Here is a 20,524-nt window from a genome sequence, read left to right as displayed (position 1 = left end):
CCGCGGATGGCTATCGCGTTGGACTGCTGAGCACGAGATCGCGCGCGATCGAATCCCGGCCGGGGCGGCCGCATTTAGGTGGGGGCGAAATAAATAAATAAAAAAATAATAAAGAACATCCTTGTACCGTGCATTGGGTGCATGTTAAAGAACCCCAGGTGTCCAAAATTAACGCGGAGTCCCCACACTACGGCACATTTCTGAGTCCCTCAAAGTAAAAAAAAAAAAAATGAAACTAAATAAAAATGAGGGAAACCCGCACCACCAAGGTATAGCAGGTTTAAGCCAATTGAAAATAAATGAAGAGGGGCATAAACCCAAATAGCCAATTGCCCCCCCCCCCTCCAAGAAAGAACCGAGGTAAGCCGACATAAAAGGAATAAATATCAAACATAGGGATCAGGTATTACTGCGTAAGGAAAAGTCTGCATTGGCACCGCATGTATCGTCTCGAGATTACGTCCAGCGCTTTATTATAGCACAGAGCAAAAGAAAGATAGGAAGGAGGAAATAGAGGGAGAAAAGAAAGACAGGAAAGAAGAAAAATCAGGACGACAGGAGAGGTCAGGAACAGAGAGGGCCCAGGCAAAGCCAGCGGTATGCCGGGCAGCAGGAGCAGATCTCCGGGTCAGCATGACTGCAATAGTCTTGAAAACTGACTGGCAAATGGTAGCTTGGCTCCCCGCCGACTACCCCAACGGTAAATGAACTGAAGTATCCAGATGCATCTCTCAGCTTGATTCATGTACACCAGTTTCCGTCAGAGGTGCCAGGTTGGTCCAACAGTGCGCCGGGCATCAGGAGCAGATCGCTGGGTCCGCATGACTGCAGCACGAATGCATAACAGCAAGAGGCTTGAAATCTGTACCAAATACAGTTTCGTTGAGTGGAAAATGAACATGCGGGGAAGGATACAGACAGGAGAAGTACGGAAAACAAAAATGGAACTGAGTAGGGAGGTCAGGCATTCCGTCCATAGTGTCCTCGGAGACGAGCTCAAGCTTAGTTGACCTAACTAAGGCGAGGGGAGGAGCAAGGTGGGAGGAGTAGGAAAGGGAAAAAAGAACCAGATGACAGAAATATGAATGACTGAAGGAAAGACCATATTAGGAGGGGTTAGGAAAAGTGAACGAAGAGATGAGGCGATAGAGGCGAGTGATAAACAGATCGCGGTTTTGGCGCGTAAAACCCTATAATTTTAATGTCCACGGACAGAGCTTAGCAGGACGCGTTGGTCCAAAGCAGACGTCGAGACAGGCGCGCGTCCGTTATCGCTCAATATGTCGTGCCATCTTAGTTGTGCTCTACAGCGGATGGCGTCTTTGTTTGTGTGTCTGTTTATTTATATATTTATAGCCGTTTGTTTGTTTGTTTGTTTGTTTGGTGCCCACAAACAAAGACGCCGTGCAATATTTAGAGTCAGCCTGTTGCGGTTGCCCACTCGACACGCATGCCACCATTCAGCGCCTCCCTGGCCGGCCCTGCTTCCCCGTAAAAAAAAGTTCGATTCTTTCATTCGCCCCGTTCTCCACCGCCACCACAAAGTGGCAATGCTTCGCAAACTTCGGACCAGCCACGCGCGCACGGTGTATGGGCGTTGATCGAGGCTGGCTGGCTGGCTGGCTGGCTCTCTAGGGGGAGACCGCAGACACCTCTTCCCACGTTCGCCTTCGCTGAGGGAGGACACGTTCTCGAGGGGGACGCGGACCAGGGGGCGTGCGGAGGCGCAGATCGCTATCGAGCGCTTCCAGTCACCGAAGCGGTTTTATATGACCCTATATACGTCGGAATCAAGTCGTAAAATGCACGCGCGTGACCAGCCGAAGTTCTCGACCGGTCCGAAAGCTCGCGCTTTCAAGCCGCGCCGCTCGGTCAAGCCGAGTTGAAAGCCAACCTCGTGTATCTTCCAGCCGAGATAGATAGGTACGCGCGCTCGCTTCGAACGTCGCCGCCGAAAGAGCCCCGCTCTCACGCCTCGCGAAAGAAAGTTAAAAAAAGAAGGGGAGGGAGCGGACCATAAATTTACTCGCGCAAGGCGGCATTCCCCGGGGCCCGAAAAAGAAGTGTTTATCACGGAGAAAATAATTAGTGTCTCCCTGTCGGTCATTCTGTATCCGTAAAAAATGTGCAGCATTAAGAAGGCCGCAGCTGTCGTTAGCTGCTTGTGAAGAAACATGAATGTTCAAAGGACACTCTAAAGAGCAACGCTAAGTCACTATAGAAAAGTGTGCTGTCAGAGCTCCATTTCCTTTCACTCGACCGAAAAAAAAAAGAGAAAAGAAAAAGTAAATTATTACTCGAGAAAATGAAAGTAAACTATATATATATATATACACGAAGTCAGCAATTGTACCCAGGGAGTTACTATCACTGTTCTTGGGCCAAAAGCACCCAAATACATGACTAAACACTTTGAAACCCCTGACGTCAGATTGACGTACCAGTCGTGCCGTTCTGGCCCGTCATTCAAAAACGCTTTCATTTTCTGCTGTGAAAATAGATACATTTATTTAAAGTTAAATAGACATTAGTGAAAGAATACCTTGAAGCCTTTGAAAGAGTTCTGAAAGCATACTTTACCTTTCTGAACAAACCTGCATTCTTTAGGGCCCCTTTAACCGGCAGCCGCGTAACAAGCCGCGTTATTTCTGTTACACTACGTCGCATTAGAGCATTGTTTGTTGGGCTTTCTTTCTTTATTGACATTTGTTTTTCTTGCTTCCAATATACTATTGCGTCGTCCACTGCTATACTTTTCAATTTTTTTTTTTTTTGCAGTTTCTAACCGAAGTTCCCGTTTTCAGTATCCTTTAAACTTTAGCATCCCTCGTCTGTATAATATAGATTTATATTTTGTGTATGAATAAACTCAAACTTCAAGGTATAATGGTTTCCAGCAAGTACGGACGCAAGCACAAGAAGTAGAAACAGACAGCTAGGACAACGCTGGAGCGTTGTCCTGTCTGTTTCTACTTCTTGTGCTCGCGTCCGTACTTGCTGGAAACAATTATACGTTCACCATGCACCAACTGGCCCAGCAAACTATTCAACTTCAAGATATTTCTAAACGCTTCCCCCTTTCTGCTCAACCCCTCTCGCTCGCACCATTAGGACGTTTCTCGCTGCCAAATTGTAGCTTCGGGATGTAGAGCTCATTAATAATTTTTTTTTATAGTAAACTTCACCATGTCGCCACTTGAGGCTCAAATTCACAAACCAATCGCGAGCATAAACGACGCGTGATCGGACTGCGCCTTGCCGCCATACGGGCACAGTCGGCTGTCGCGACTGAAGAGCGCGCATGCACATATAGGCCAATCACGAATCGCCCTCTCACGCCTCGACAATTCGACCTCCGATCGGTTGGCGTCGGCTCCATCTTTCAAAACGCTGTGGTGCACTTTTCGTGAGACAAGAGTTTGGAGTGCCAAGGGTTCTTGCGCAACTCAAGCAGCGGAGAAGGAGTGAAGCGAGAAAAAAAAATAAAAAAGGGCGGGGGAGGAGGGGGGGAGGGCGAATGGCGCGAAAACAGTTTATATCAGTGCGGGCTGATGAAAGACGCGACCCACGCATTGATTCATGAGCCCCGAGAGCCCCGCCGAGACAGTGCCTACTAGGGGAATATTAATCTATGCGAGTGCGCAATCGTGCATAAGGCATGACGCAAAAACGCTGCAGATTCCATCGTAGCCTGTAGCCGTTTTTTTTTTTTTTTTAGCAATATGAGATCTTAAAGAATTAAGGTAAAGAAGTGGTGCCGCGACATTTTCGATTTGTCCTTTCTTTTTTGGCCGGGTGGTCAAATGAAAGTTGAAACCCTCTGAAGCCTATTAGTACTGGAAAGAGTCAGCGTCATAAATAGATTACTGCAATACTTCTTTCTAACCAGTGTCGGTTTCGCTACCCGCGAAGGTGGATGCGTCATGACGTCACGGTACGTTGGTTCGCTCCGTTCTTGCGGTGACCGCGAGTGCAACATGCGAGCGCAGCTAGAAGATACGCGAGCAGCCCTGTAGTTTATTTTTTCCGTGATCTGTTAACGATTATTTTTCATGAAGAAAAAAAAAAGAGCGATCACAGCGCCTGTGATCGCATCTTCTTCTTCGTCCTTGTCTATTGCTGCACTGGCAGATCACGAAGATAATGCAACTCGCCCAATTCTCACGTGTGCTTATTTTTGTATGAGCAACGTCATCGAACTTATAGCCTCCTTTCTGCGCTACTTCAGCAAATTTTACTCTGTGCCCTTACGTCACAATAACGTCAATGGCGTAGAAGTAGTAGTAATTCGCTGTTTATTGAAGTAAATAATTAAGAGAAAAGAAGACATTTACTGCTGACCGCGCTGTATATATATATATATATATATATATATATATATATATATATATATATATATATATATATATATATATATATATATATTGCTGCATTCCGTTCCCATCGGAACGCGACCCCCGCAGCCACGCAGGCATCGAACTCGCGACCTCATTCTCAGGAGAAGGCATGCAATATCCGCGACACAGCTGCAGCACGTGCAACCTGAGATTGCTGGACGCGCGGGTTTTTCCCAAAGGAGCGCAGACGTGTCTGCCTCTCACCCACGGCCGTAATATATTCCCAAAGTATCTCGCAAGTATACGTAAGAACAGGCGCCAGGCTAGGCGTTCTTAAAACAGGGCATGGTATTATCATAGTCTTCATAGGACTCTGGTATTGGCGAAGCGGGCTGCGGGAAGGTGCACAATTCTTACGAGGGAAAGGCTTCGTGTAAATGCGAACGCGCATGCTTCTTACGTTATTTATTGCGTACATACTGTCGTTATCTGCGGGCCCTATCAGCTCACTTTATTATCGTTTTATCGTTAAACATGTGATTGTCCGTGGATAAGCCGGTGATAAAATAACAACCGAGATTTACAATTTACAGCCATTTCCAACGGCTTAATGCTGGGACTAGGACGTCGTCAGGCGCATCGAGATTTTAACGTGTGCCTGCCGGGGGAACATTATTGTATCGCTTTTGAAAATAAGCAGGTTCGACTTGAGATCACTCTCAGAACGGAAACACATGACGCGTACACTCGACGCGTCAAAGGCCACAAATGAAAACGCGAACGAAAAGTGAGAGAGATTTCCCACCGCGCACGGCGTTGTGAAATATGCCCTGGATATGAAATGTCATGAAAAGAAAGAAAGAAAGCATATATAGTGATCTGTTGACGCTAAAGATCTTTCACCGATAGCTATGCTTCGTTGAAAGAAAAGGTTGCTCGCCAAATCATCCTCCAACACTGACGACGCCCGAGCCACGACGTCGGGTGAATCAAGATCAACTGCACGAACAGGTCCCGCCACAGGAAAGACTTTCTGGGAGGGGGGCGGCGGGAACGCAACGGTTGTTGCGAAAGGCACGCAGCATGCAGCTACGCGGTAAACAGACGCCTGCACGGGGTGAGAAAGCAAGGAACCGGCAGGTGTGTGCACACACAAGCGTACAAGTTGCCGCACTTGCTCAACGTGCTCGCGAGTTCTGCGAACTGCGCGGGGCTCAGCACCGATACTCGCCACACCCCTGGAAAAGCGGCTCTCGTCACAAACACGTCTTCAAAGAGAGGAGTTATGCGCCGAGTTCTGGAGGGACGCATTGAGGCGCGACCAGCGCGGTTTCGCCTCGCGTCGTCGCATCTCTCCGCACGAATCCTGGCCTGGCTTAATGGAGAGCTTTAGAAAAGGGTGCGCCAAGGCGCTGGGGAATGCAAACCGTGCACGATGCGTAGAGAGAGAGAGAGAGAGAGAGAGAGAGAGAGAGAGAGAGAGATAGAGAGAGAGAGAGAGAGAGAGAGCGTCGATTTGCAGGAGTGGAGAGGCAACCCGTGCGCACAAAAACAATGCAGAAGCGAGCCCGAAAGAGCCCGAAAGTCCCACAACGAAGTTTGCGTCTCCTTATAACGCTTAGGTGTGGCTCGGGTGCTCCATTCCAAAGCTTTCTAATGAAATTACATTCCGGGGTTTTGCGTGACGAAATTACTGTCCGAATATGAGGTATAGTGGAGTACTTAGGATTGATTTCGACCATCTGGGGTTTCATAAACGTGCACCCAAACTTAAATACGTTCACGAGCGTTCCAGAATTTCGCACGCACCCCTCCCCCCCCTCACCTCTTAAAACTGCGGCCGCCGCAGCGAGGGCCGAACCCGCGACCTCGAGCGCAGCAGCGCAGCGCCGTCGCCACTTTAATTAAGTTGCCGCAGCGGGTGATCCCTGCCTGGCTTCTCTCCTCGTTGGCAACCCTGGCTTCATCTCGTCTTGTTAACGCAGAGAACGCGTGCGTGTATTCGGGTGTTCCTTTTTAAGGAGCGAGGGGCCTGAGATCGTCGACGGCCGATTCACTTCATCGTTAAATATTGCGTAACGACAGCTCACCTTGACTTCTGCAACCTTTCCTCTCCGTGTCTGTTCAACAGAAACGCCGGTGACATAAAGCTGCGACGGCCACCTCGGTAGCTCAAAAGGCTTTGCGTTGCGCTGCTCTGGCTAAAAATGCTCGTTTATGCCTTTTTCTGAAGGGAAACGCAGTCGAGGACGGCAGAAGGTTAGGCGGGAAGATGAAATTAGAAAATTTGCAGGCGCGAGTTGGAATCAGCTATCAGCTAGCGCGAGACAGGGGCAATTGGAGACCGCTGGCAGAGGCCTTCGTCCTGCAGTGGGCATAAAAATAGGCTGACGATGATGACGGTGACAACAACGACGATGATGATGGTGATTAAAAAGAATAAGAAGAACAAGAAGATGCGTTCTTAGAAATCAGGTGCACGTTAAAGAACCTCAGGCGTTCAAAATGAGCCCGGAGTCCCGCACTACGGTATGCCTCGTAATAAGATCGTGCTTTTGACGCGTGAAATCCCAGACAGCATTATTTCTTTTTTCGAACCTCAACGCGGAATTAACGCATCAACGCAGTTTGTCCGCCGGAAATATCCCATTATTTGGTTTTATTAAAGTTAAGCATCAACCACTGTGCAGTGTTTTCAAGCAGTACTTTTTTTTTTTTACTTTTCAGCCGCAGGAACCATTACCAACAACCAGCTATAATCTGCATTTATTGAGAGGTTAATTGTAACATGAGTTCAAGGGAAATCAAATAAGAAAGAATACCTGAGACAGAGTGATTAGTTGTTTGGACCATTCTTTGCCCTTACGCATTTACCTGCGCGACAATTATCTTCTTAGAAATGGCGTACTAACCAACAAGCCGAAATGGTCACGCCTCCTTTATATTTTGATTTTGGCGCATTGACGTACTTTCTTCTTCTTCAAGTTAAGTACGTCTACAAAACTTTTACGAAAGCTGGATACTCTCCTCTTAAAGGCTCCTCTTAAAATAACGCTCCTTCCCTACTATATTCTTTCATCCTGCTTGGAGACGCCTTGTAATTGGTTATATCCGGGCAGTTATAGCTTTTTTTTATTTCTTGCCTCTAATTGCGTCTGCAGTGTGAAGTCCCAACACTTTCGAAGGCCCTTCTTGTGGCCTTGGCGCTCGGCGAAGCGGATCATTTTTCACGTCGGTTGAGAACTTACGATAGTAATCCACCATAGCAAATAGAAGCGCAGAAACAGGAAAAGGCGAGAAGAAAAAAACTGCATATATATAGCGCTCTAGCAGTTCCTGCTTAGTGCTAATGCGTGAAAAGTGGACTCGGCGCTCATTCCGAACAGCCGTTCATAAGCGCCTGACAGCGGCTGCCAGTCATAAACTCCCAAGGGCGCCTGCATACGCACACACCGAAGGCTGTCCGCTGGGCGCGGACTTATCGATTCGGTGGGTGCGCGCTTATCGGTGATGCTTAAATTATCGCCGCTCGACAGGCGCGGCTTTGTGCTCCGCGCACTCACGGGACGATTGCGGCTCGCTAATCACTAACCTTTTTTGTTAATGGTAACTCGACCGCGGCTTACATGCCTTGAAAGCTCAATTAAACTGCGCTGGAAACTTGTAACTAAAAGAGGGCCGCATGGTGCGTAACGGCGTGGCTTTTATTGCCATTGAAAGCGAGTGATTGAATCGGAAGCTGCACCGCAGGTGTAAGCCGGCTTCGTTTTGTTGAGACAGCCTGAGCAGTCTTTCTTGACATGCCGCGAAAAATGTTAGTTCGGTTGTGACAGCTGTACTGTCGCTGTTATATAGATTGACACGGAACACGTTTTCAGGTTCGTGTCGACGTTGCGCTTTCCGAGCGATCGCTCCAATAGAGTGATGCGACGTATGTGGTGCTTGCAAGAAAATGTGTCTAAGTTTTCTTGCTTGCTCTTGCGCTCTTCAAGACGCCTTGCGCGTTAACCCAGCGACAAGTACTGTTAAGAAAACAATTACTTCACAGATGATTCGATCTACTATCTGTTCAATGGAAACTATAGGCACAACTAGAAGTGCTGCTTGATGGGCTATTTGGTTCATACTGTTACTTCAGAAAACCAGCGAAATAGAAAAACGAGACGCAAACACGAAGGAAATATGAGACAACACGATGCTGTTTTTTGTTCTTTTTTTTTACTAGAAACTGACATATCTATTTGAAAAACGGACCATCCCTCAAAGACCAAACCACCGACGCATGCGCCAGGTATAAAAATTCTTACAATGATAAACACAATTTGCCCTATCTCTTTCTACTTCCTTATGTTTAACGCTCAGCCTTTGAGGAAAGCTATCTCTTTATTGCTCAGAGATAGAAGGAAGACTGATGCATTTTTCTTCCTCTTGTTTTCTGATATGAAACGCCTCAACTATTTCTCTTCCCAACACCAGCGTCGTGTCGTCTCTCCTTCGTGTATGCGACTTTTCTTTTTCGTTGGTTTTCTCAAGTAACAGTAGGTACAAGGCCCGCGAGAAGCACGCCCGGTGCATCGTATACGTAGTTTCACGAGAATATCGCACAGCGCATATCTGGCACACCGTGGTTTCATAACAGAATAGCCATCCGCGTAGCTTGGAACGCGCAGAACACTACTACTCGAAACCGCAAGCGAGAATCAGATCTCCAGCTGGAGTGCGGGGTGCCGCCGAAGTTGACAACGCGACCGTGCACAGGCGCGACCCATCCAATCGCGCCGGGAAGCGTTTGTCCAGCGCGGATGGCGACACCCCAAAGAGAGCATAGTAGGGGGTGGGGGGGGGGGAGGAAGAGGGGAGTATACCCGCGCTGACGCGCGTTGTTGAGCAACGGTACAGCTAAGCGCCAGGCGACCCGCGGCGAAAGGCTGCGTGCGAGCGAGCCGAGGAGTTCGCGCGCAACCTCCATCTTCGGCCGAGCGTACGTGCGCGCGGTCAGCCGCCGCCGCCGCCTCTCTCGTCCAAAACATCTTCACGCCTCAGTGGAGACCGCGCAAGGGTCCGGCGCAGTGACCGCTACGCGGGTGCTGTGCTTGGAAAAGACGGGGGGAGAGGGGCGGGGGCTGGAGAGCAAGAAGAGATCTTGCTCCGTTACGCAATCCTCGAGGATGCGCGCCGATGCGATAGACACGCAGACCTGCGCGCCAATCGCCGCGACTCGGTGCAGCGGTGCGCGAAGAGACGCGCGAGCTAGAGAGAGAGAGAGAGAGAGAGAGAGAGAGAGAGAGAGAGAGAGAGAGAGAGAAGAAACCCAAGAAAAAGGCAAGGGCGTCCAGCAGGCAAGGCAAATGTGTGAAAGCAAACAAGGAAACGGACGCGCCGAAGTATCTACACAGCAGTCGAAGGCGCGTGTCGACATCTGTCGATGTTGGCCCCGTCGCGCGCGGCTCGATCAGTCGCGTGTACCTTCTTTTTTTTTTTTTTTCGTGCGCGCGTTCAATGCTCGCATGCATTTGATGGTGCTCGTCGGTTCCGGTCAACCTACATACGCTGTGTCTTTTCGGTGGACTGACGTTGGCCAGCTTGTAACGCCTTGCCGGACTTCTGGTACCGGCGTTTGACGATTTGTTGCCGGCGCTGGGCGCCGCTAAGCTGACAATGACGTGCGTGGGCGACCATGTGACACAAAGAAAATAAGAAGGTCGGGGAGGCAGTATACGTCTTACACCTTTCAATGCCAATGTGTCTCAGGTGAGAAAGGATCAGTTGTGAAACAAATAACCAGCAGAGTGAGAAATTTAATGAAAAATAAATTTTAAATATAAGACGGAAGTAGCTGCATATGATTGGAGAAGTTACAAGACGAATGAGGTAAGGAAGAAAAAGGACAGGCGAATAAAAAGAACTGTTTTATGTGCACGATTGTCTCAGCTGCTTGCGAATCACATACGAGATATCGAGCAGTTAGACACAAGCTCGGTTTACATTCACGAACTCAACGCGAGCGGGTCGTGTCAGAAGTCGAGCTGACCCGGGCGGACCCGACCGCGTTGACATGCAAGCGTTCAGCGTCACAATTACTCTCACAACCAGCCCTCCCTCACGAGCTTTGCACACGCTAGCTAGCTATTTATAATAAGCTGCGGTTAATTGTAAATTAAGTTCGGCGTTTTCGCGCGCCAACACAAAGACCTAATTATGAGGCACGCCGTATGTAGGTCGGGGGACTCCCGATTCATTTTGCCCACTTGAGGTCCTTTAACGTGCACCCACATAAAAGAGCACGAACGTTCTAGCATTCCGCATCCATTGGAATATGGCAGCGGCGACCGGGATCGTACCCGCAACCTCGAGCTCAGAAGTGCAACGCCGTAGACACTGGAATACCGTGGGGGGGGGGGGGGGAGGGATAGCGCAGGCAAGGCAGGTATAGTGGACAATGCGGTAGATATTTTAGCTGTATGCGAAAACACTTTACCGAATAAATCTCGGGGTGGATAAAGTGCTCCGAAGTGTTTTGGCGCGACGTGAAAATTACCTCTATCCATTGTTAAGAATGGCCCGCTGATATGCAAGTTTTAGCTGTTAGGAATGGCCTGCCGAGGTGGCAACGTGCAAGTTTTGCCAGCCAGTTGCGACAGCGGCGGCAAAGTTTTCTTGGAACGCCGCCGCAAACCTCTAGCCACGGCGTCACTAAGTCGACTGTGTGTGGACAACAATACGCGCGTCCTCGACTCTCCGCCGCTGGAGCCGAGTTCGACGAAACAGGCTTTGTGCCTGAACCCGTCACGCGGACCTGATCTGCTATGAGCGGAGGAGTTGCCGCGGGAACGTCTACGGGGACCCCTTCCCACGCGCTGATCAAGACGCAAGATAATGGGCAGCCGGCGGGCGCGCTGCGGGGGTCAGCTCGGGGAATAAAATGCGCCTACGGTGCCTGGTCGTCTCGCCTACGGTGCCTGGTCGTATCGCCTACGGTGCCTGGTTAACTTGTCTACGGTGCCTGGTCGAATCTGTTCCCTCACCTTGGGATCGAGGGAGGACCGAGTGTTTGTAAACCGCTGTTGCGCGGCTGCTCAGTGCACTTTCTCAAGCAGTCATGTTAGACTGATGTGCTTTTCTCTCGCAGTCATGCTAGAATGATGAACTGCATGTAGATACTGTAAATAAACCCATATTCCTCGTTCTCGATGAGAAGCAGTCCTTCCCTTCAACAACGTCCTCAGCGTGGATAAGTTGGGCGAAGGCATGGGCCAGCTACCTTCTAATTCATGCCCGACTCCAGTCTTGACAACGGGTTACGAGCGATGGGATTGAGCCCCCAATCCTAACACCATTCAGTCGAGGTCCCAGCTGCGCATGCGCACCAGCAAGTTGCTCCACGGGGCGTGGCTCGCAGCGGTAGCGTACCGCGCATCGTGGCATATATATATATATATATATATGCACTCCTCAGAAGCAAAACCGCGCGTTCGAAGACTCATTGTACGACGAACGTTCACTCGAGTTGTACTGCTATTTTCCCGAATAAGCAGACGTACATTTTATTAATTCAATTTTAACGTACGCGTACGTTAGCGAATACTTTTTTGTCACGCGAAAGAAATATGCCGGGAAAACAACGTAAATAAACCAAAATATTTCCAAACGTGAAGCTGAGTTCACACAGATAGTTCGTGCGGAGTGTTTAAGCACGCAAGTATACGGGTGACAGACAAAGAATGAGCTACAGAAAAAAAAATAGATGAAAGAAGAAAGTCATGGTCCCGCCGGTAGGTAAACAGAAGAACACCGAACAGAAGTTAAACACCGCGTCGTTTCTTTGCCCTTGAGACAGATGGCGTTGAGCATGCCGCCAGTTCCACCCACCGACTACCATTTCTGTCCGCACTCCAGTGCGCTCTAATTTGTGGCACTGTACACAGTGCGTCATGGCGATGCGTGGGGCCTGTCCGTGCGTTCCTTGAAACGACCAGACGTCGTGGGTGACCGTCGATAGCCTCGGGGGGCAACCGTCAGAACAGGGGCGGCCGGTCGCGCTCGACCAGGGGACGCTCGCGCCGTCTCTGGCCAAATCGGGACAAGGATCGTCAGTGGGCGTCGCGTATCCCGCAAGCGCACGCGTGCAAGGTTATCGTGCGCTTAGCTCGCGGCTGCCGGACAATGCCGAGCAGCACGCAGCGACGCCTCCCTCGCTTACGGAGGCAGACGGAACCGCCCCCCGTCTAATGCACGCCGGATGCGAAAATAATAAAACGGCATCACGGTAGCAATTCTTTCAGGCAATATATGTAACTATGCACAAGAACAAAGGTATAAACAGCGAGCGGGGTCCCTAAATTGCGCTGTTCCGGAAGGCCGGCGGCCGTTAAAAATAATGAACTTGGGGGGACGAAGTCTGGAAGTTCCCACGTTTTCCGTCTTGCAAGCAGCTCGGTTTCGACATGCTGATTTGAAGCGGCCATTGCCGGTTCCTCGGTTGGGCGAACGGTTGAATTCGTGCGGAGACATACGTCTGTTTCAGAGGTTATATAAAGAAATGCTCGTTCTCTCGACAACGTGTGTGCAAAACGAGGTGGCATCGAAAAGGTAATTGGTTTGTTTTCCATGCCGGCACTTATCTATACAGTGGATGCACTAGTAGCAGCAGCATACCAACTGTACTCCGTTCCATACATAGCAGTCAAGGCTGTGGAGGCTATAGAGAGACTTACTACAGTGGCTTCATCCACACTCTGATATAGTTCGATGTTTTTTGACCGAAATTTTGCGCAACTGTTGTTTATATAGGCTCAGTATTGAATGAAACAAGTTTTAGTCCTTAGAAACAAACACACTGTGGTATAACGCTGCTAATGCGTTGTGTTAGGTCTTTCTTTTTGTGCTCTTTTCGGTTTTTTTTTATTTTCAACCCGTCTCGAGGAGCCTCACATGCATGCTCGCGCGAGCGAACGCTGTTGGCGGCGCAGCGAAGGACAGACGGAACGCACGGAGTGATAACTTTTGTAGACCGAACTCCTTGCGCAGCTTCCACAGCTTTGACTGCTATGTATGGAACGGAGTATAGACAGTTTCCAGGATGTCTGGAAAGGTCCGATCCCCCTTCCGTATTGCTGCGCCTTTTCTAATTGCGGTAATGTAAACCAGTTTAGGCATTTAAATGCTTTAATTTAAACTTCGTTGGCTACATTTTGACTAATGGCTTTCGTGCCGAATGTTTCTCAGCTTGCCTCGTTGAAGACTTCCGTACACTCTGTCGCTGTGCGTTACGCGTAGCGTTGGTCGTCAGCCTCCCAGGTTAGCGTCCGTGTCGACCTGGTTGCTTCGAAATGTTTAGTTCACTGATCATCAGTCATGTTCCACTACGAAGTGCCCGATAAACACTATGATAACAACTTCATTAGCAAACGTCTTTTTGTCCGCAGATATCGTGCTTCAAGTTCTCTTTTGCGAAGATTCAGATCTCTACAGGTAAAATTACTTTTGCGTTAACTAAGACAAAATGGACTAGTTTGCACCTGCACTGTGTTTAAGAATGAGTTTCGCGAAGAGTTTGTCGAAGACAGAATAAATGCCCTTGACATATATATAAACATAGACCGTTGCCGTGTGATACCATGGGGACGGGATCTCTTTGTAGGGACGCTTGCTTTTCAGAAGGGCGCGGTGTTTTTCGTCTTCCTAAACCTTGATAGAGGCACCGATTCGTTCGCCGAGCAGTGACGTTCAGAACTTCTACGTAAATGTCACCAATTAGTCTTTTGTATAATTCCAGACTGCTCGTGAAGTGTGGTGTGGACTTGGTGGTGTGGAGACTTCGCTTCGTCTTGCCGCCTCTTTTATCTATCTTGTCTGCGTTGGTGATTTCTGACATGTTCACGTTACATTTAGCACTGCTGCGCGTTTATTATAGTTAGATAAATACCTGTATAGGTAGATATTACATTCAGATAACTGTACACAACTAACAATTTATCTTCCTGTTCTATACAAACTAAGGGCTGGACATCCATGTCTGATGTTCGCGGGATGAGTTGAGTTTCGTGTTTACTCGACCCGGAGCTTATGCCTTAGCGCTCAAACCAAAATGCATTCGCGTATTTTGAGCCGTATAAAAAGAAACTGAGGCACGCGAGGGTAATTAAAACTTTGAGAAGGAAATTTCAATTGAATTAACAAGACGTGTGCTACCAGCTGTAGCAGCGCCGCGTATGCTGTGGAAGTATAAGAGCCGTGTGGCTTTTAAACGTCGCGGGCATTTTGCGCGCACCGTTGCGAGCTTCCTGAGCGACACCACGTCCCACGCACGATGAGCGCTTTTCGTTGCTTGCACTGTTTGGTTCATCCCGCCTGCGTTGTGCCTCCGGGGTACCCACAGTGCGTCTCGGCCTGCGTTTGCTCTTGCGCGAGTTTGCACCTCATGGCTATACACTGTCCCTCCCGAACTGTACGCTCATGGGTGGGACGCGTGTTTGTGCGAGCGCGCGAATGTTAATTTCTTTCTCTATTAAAAAAAGAAAATTGTTCTTGTTTATCGCGGTTACCGCGTTATTTTTTTTCTACAATTTCATCGAATGATGAACCACACCGTCTGTCTGACATGTAGATTTCTATCTTTCTTTTCTTTTTCTCCTTTTTGGCACGAGAAGCAGTTCGCGACAGCTACAAGCTAAATGTTTTGACAAAGCGACACCTAACTTTCCATACCGCGGTATGGCTTTGTAGCGAGGTCTACTATCAACTTCATATCGAAATCGTGGAAGTTATGTCACCGCGACGCTATATAACGCACACTTAAATATGTGAGCATGATATTCTAAACCAGCGAAAGGCTGTCTTCCCGCAGTGTTACCATTTCATTGTCGCCGTTGCTGCTGCTGTAAAACTTAGCCGAACGTTTCCAATCGATCACGCCTTGTAGAGGAGATATGCACTGGCGTCATAATGGTAGCACCGTTATGTAAGCCAGCCTGGTGGAGAGATACTCAAGTTAATGCCGACACGCTGGTCTCTAACTTATCCTAAACAGCGTTGTGGAAGCTGTGGAATAGGAGGCCGATATGATGTCCGCGACGTCTAGCGAATGCGCCCTGTACTCTGTTCTTCATTTAATTCATGCATCGTGTGTCCGTTACTTCATTATCTTAGCCGTTCCTTCGATTCCGAGATAGTGGTATCTGTTGGTCTGACATTACTGCTGCTGATTATACGTTTGGGAATGTATCGCCGTTTAACCACAGTGAACGACTATGTGTCTTAGCAACTTCCTGTAAAAATTTGTATCGAAACTTACGTCATCGCTCGAACGCGCGCTCTGTCCGCTTGGCGCGCTCAATATACGTTGTGCAGCTTTCCCGAATGTCCTAATCATGCGCGTAGCTCGTGCGTTCACCTATCTTAATTCTGTTATCAAATACTTCTGCACATTTAGGGTAATGTTGAATCTGCGAGAAACCTTGATCCGCTGACAGTTGAGCAGAGGCGTAACCAAGGCCGGGGGCACTGAAGCCTATGGACAGAACCATGACCATTATCTCCAGTAACGTATCCCGGCCGCTACCTTTCATTTACCGCTTATTCTCAGTGCGTCAGTTCTGTGGGAGAGAGTTTGGGACACCCAACCCGTTTGCGTCCATATTTTCAATGCGTAGTGAGCAACAACGACTATCTGACAGATTTCTTTTTGTCTCCCCCCTCCTCCATTTTCCCTTTCTTTTCTTCCGCAGAGCTAGAGGCAGCTTCGACCAGCAGGGGGAGCAACGAGCGTCGCACAGCTCCGTCGCCAGAGGGGGCGACGATGCCTTCGGACGGCAGCAGCGCCGGCAGCGGCGTTCGCCGGGTCCGGTCGCCGGAGGCCGGATCCGGAAACCGTGTCGTCACACGCAGGTTCATCTCCAGTCCGGCGCCGCTCGCCGTGAGTGTGCCTGTTCATTGCGTTATCTTTTTTTTTCTTTTTATTTAAGATAAGTTGTGCGAGTGCAGGGAACCATTACATATCTTAACTTGGTATTTTCTGGAGTCCCAACTCGATTCGTCGGTCCTTTTCGGTCGGCCGGTTCACTCGCCGACCGATTCACCCACCCACTTATTTATTAATCAATGAGGCAATGATGGAAAGGGAGGAAAAAAAAGAGATAAATGTTTGAATGCGGACCATTCAATCAACAAACTCTACATCCAGTCATTCGTTTATGACTGAATGGGAGAACCAAAGCAACCACTGACGTAATGCATTAATGAATCAATAAATATATTAGCTATTTAGTCGATCATTCAGTCAAGCAGAGATTTATTCATTGAGTCCACTCGTAGCTCGATTACTTGGTCTGCCAATCACTCAGTAACTCGCAGTCATGATTTTTCGAGTAAATCAAGAATAGGAGTGATTCCCCGCGTTTTTCTGTGCTATCTCATTCAAGCCGGCATACTCCGTTGATATGGCGCCAGATGTTGCGGAATCGGCGTTAGAACTCGTTAAAATACGAATGTCGGACGACCTTTATAGTGTTCTTTGTCTGTTCATCTATGGAAAGAAGGTTCTTCTGGAAATTCGGGAACTTACGCTACCGGCATACATAGATAGTTGTTCACTGTTGTTTTTCGACGCGTGGTAACGATATTTCTCCTTATTTCTCTTTCTTTCTCAAACAGGACACCGACGTTATTTCGAACACAAAGCGAGGTAAGTGGCCTTTTGATTGATCATCTGAAATCCCGTTCAGCCGTATACGCGATCTGAAAGCCACGCATAGTAAATTGTTCGTCTACTGAAAGGACCTAGAAACAATTAAAGCGGAATTCACCAATGCATGTAATCGCGACGCATGCCTCAAGTTTTGCGCATGTCGGACGGAGTGCGGACAAGTGCATTCATTTACTTCGAAGAAACGCTTTCGTCTTTTGGGGCTTATGTTGTCACCAAACAACACTCGCCGTCTATCTTACGCGTCCTTCCTTTCTTTAACGCTGCTGTCCCGGTGCTCTCAGGTCATGAACGGCATGCGCGTATGAGCGCAGCATACCGTTCCTAACAGGAAAGTATCCTGCGCGCAGCGCTATAAAAAATTAAGTGAACGCAATATAGATGGCGACTATAATCTTTCGGGCGGCAAGACTTAATGGCGTAAAATGACCCTTAATGGCGTAAAAACTTCTCAAGCGAAGATTGTATTGACTCACTCGTGTCGGCGTCGGTGTTGCCATACGAAAAAACCCAAGCCGTGTGGAAATTAAACTTGGTTGTCGGGCTGCGGATTCGAACCACTGACCTACGATTTCCGAGATCACCACGCTAACTGATTCAGCGATTGTCGGTATATCGTACGCGATCTTTAAAGAGGGTTTTTTATATGCACGAAGAAGGGGGTAGACGCAACGCAAGGTGCGAGCCAATCACAAGCGTGTTCGCTCGCCTCGCGCCCGCAGTTTCCAGCCCGTTCAGGCCCGGCAGTCAGATGGGGAGGCCGCGTTTGGTTCGTTCTGCCGAAGAGCAGGGTGCGCTGGAGGAACGACAGTGGGAGCGGGCCGCGCATCGTGCGTTCGGCCGAAGAACAGGTGGCGTTTGATGAACGCTGCCGGGAACTCGCTCGAGAAAGGGCTGGTCGTCGACGTGCCGACCTCGCCGTGAGGGAGCGCGAAGCCGAGTCGTTACGACAACGAAGATCCGCGGATCCCAAGCTTCGCTTGCAACCCTCTTCACAGTAGTGGAACGGCGGTCAGTTTTTTTTTTTTCTGTATTGCGCTATGTCAGCAGAAGTGTGAGGGAAAGTGTGTCCTGCTTTTAGGAACGCTGAGGTTTTGCATATATGTGTTTCTAGCCGTTGAAACAAGGGAGCTTGTGGTAATACGGCGTACAAGGCGCCACCTCTGAAAAACAAGAATATGAATGAATGAATGAATGAATGAATGAATGAATGAATGAATGAATGAATGACCAAATTAGTGAATTAATTAATTAATTTGAATACAGACGACAACTTTGCGTGATGAGAGAGGAGTTAAGGGGCACGTGGCACCAACCCGTCGTTTTACCGAAGCCTCGTATACGGAGCTCCAAAGTGCAGAAATGTTCCATTGCTGGTTCGTTCACTTGGTTTTACTATGAAAGAAGAGGAGGCCACAGCAGACCTCACATACAGGAGGAGTACCACCGATGAGAGGCGAGTCACGCGACTGATATAGGACAAGCGTGTGGGCCTGGTTTCGACTTGTAGATCAACGTTGCGAAAACGAGAAGTCAAGTGAGCGAAGATCGCGAAATGCTATAGTTGCCGGGGGTCGGCTTAACTGGGGGATATCCGGTGCAGAGGTTTGCAAGCCCCCTATAGCTCCCTGCTTCCCAACTTCACTTCTATAGACCAAAAATGAATCAAGGCGCCATAAGTTAGATCTCTCAGCTTAATTATTACGCACACTCGAAATGTTTGCAACAGAAGCAGCGCGCGCGTCTGCTGTTCCGAAGCGTTAACTCGTGGAACTTTTACAGAGCATCACATAGCTATGTCTGCCGAAAGTTAGGCCGGGAGAGAGAGACCGCGACGAGAACGAAACAAAACTGGGTGCTGTTTTGATGTTATAACCTGCGTAAAAGGTGCCGCAGCAGGTGACGCGTGGCTGCGGGCGGTCGCGGTGCATATCCATCGCCAAAGGGTGGGGGGGGGGGGGGGGTTCCACCTTGGGGCGGCGAACAGCGCACGCCGGCCGGGTCAGCAGCACCTGCTGCTGCGCCGTCATTCGGGCCAGCCAAAGGAGGGCGCCCACGGCGACGGCACGGCACACGAGCGCGTAGAACAATGGGGGTTGCCGTGCCTCCTCCTTCGCCTCGGACGGCGGCGCCAGCCAGTGTGCACGCCCAATGCCGCCCAAGGACGCCGGCGACGCATGCGTCCGGTGCAGTTAAAAGAGCGGCGGCTCGCGCTTCCTCGTGAGCGCGTTGTGCGCTTTCCGGATGCGCTAATTCCGCGCTCGCGGCGGATCACACGTTTTGTGTCCTCCGCGGACGCGGCCGTTTTGTCCTCGGCGAACGGAGGAGACACCCCGCTCCCGTGTGGCGACTGTCCAGATCCGCTGCACGACGCGTCCGCGCCGCTAGAGGACGTCCCGAACGCGTGGTCGAAGCTGTTCGGCGGTGTGTCTCGCGTGGAGGGCTGCTGGCTCCGTTTCCTCGTACGTGAGCTGTTGTGGGAGAATTTGGTTAGAAAAGCACCCTGGGTTGTCTATATAATTTTAAATGAAATAAATAAATAAATAAATATGAGGAAAAGAAAGAACAGCGTCTGGCATAACAAATATCAGTGTACACATGAAAATAGCGACAGTTTAATTTACCGACAAGAGTTGTGTTGACAGAGGTTTTATTGTCCTCAATCCGAGAAGCATTGAAAGGTGCCTGACGGCTATGGGTGCCGGTCAACAAAAAAATTTCAGAGTCGTATAGAATTAGTTCTTTTACTTACAGGTATTTTGTGGTTGTTCTCTCACTTACTTTTTATTTGTCGTTGTGCGCAAAACTAGAAGACAAGCACGCTCTTGTTGGGCACAGTAGCAAGCAGTTCAATTCAGTAGCCATGTGCTCTGTCCGGACAATATTTAATTTGCGGTAGAAACGGGCAGAATCCGAATGAAAACGGAGAAAGGAATAAATGGCCCATAATATCTAGTTCTTCGTTCCCTGTAAGCGGGGAGAAGGGTTAAGTCCTAGCGTTCGTGAGTCGACCAACGAGACAATGACTTCCTGCTAGCAATGTGCTCGTAAATACTAGTGACGAATCTTCATTCAATTCATCAAGGACAAGAATACCTTGGGGTTGCCCGAACAACTGACGCGTTTTCCACATTTCTCAACTGATTAGCGAGTTTACTCGTATTTCTCGACAGCATTTGACACCGAACCTTCCGTGCCGAGCCGTGAAGGACGTTTTAATGTTTCCCTCTTTTTTTCTTAATTTCTGAGCGAGAACAGGTTTATTTGTCCGTAAGCGTTTAGGAAGTGCATAGTTCGAAGGCATCTTTATTGTTGATTTTGGTGGCAATGTAGTCGGCCTTCAGCAATGTGTTTCGTTCGCGTGTTAGCGCCTTTCGCATTAGCCCTAGCTTTATTTTCGCTGAGACTGTAACGTCATTTTAATATACCGTACACCTTCAAGTATCCAACTGGGTGATTTATATTCTTGCCAGATTAATCGGTT

The 20,524-nt window shown here is 49.0% G+C and overlaps 1 protein-coding gene across 1 annotated transcript in view; it reads left to right on the top strand.

Annotated features, from left to right (window-relative positions):
* Window positions 1–20,524, top strand: part of LOC142576054 (uncharacterized) — a 104,324-nt gene that overhangs the window by 62,300 nt on the left and 21,500 nt on the right. The window contains exons 2-3 of the mRNA XM_075685973.1: window positions 16,064–16,251; window positions 16,989–17,019. Of these exons, the coding sequence (XP_075542088.1) occupies window positions 16,135–16,251; window positions 16,989–17,019 (148 nt within the window). The 5' untranslated portion in view covers window positions 16,064–16,134. The remainder of the gene's footprint in view (window positions 1–16,063; window positions 16,252–16,988; window positions 17,020–20,524) is intronic.

Source organism: Dermacentor variabilis, chromosome 3 (genome assembly GCF_050947875.1).
Source record: "Dermacentor variabilis isolate Ectoservices chromosome 3, ASM5094787v1, whole genome shotgun sequence".
Taxonomy (NCBI): Eukaryota; Metazoa; Arthropoda; class Arachnida; order Ixodida; family Ixodidae; genus Dermacentor; species Dermacentor variabilis.
This window is presented reverse-complemented; position numbering and strand designations above follow the sequence as displayed.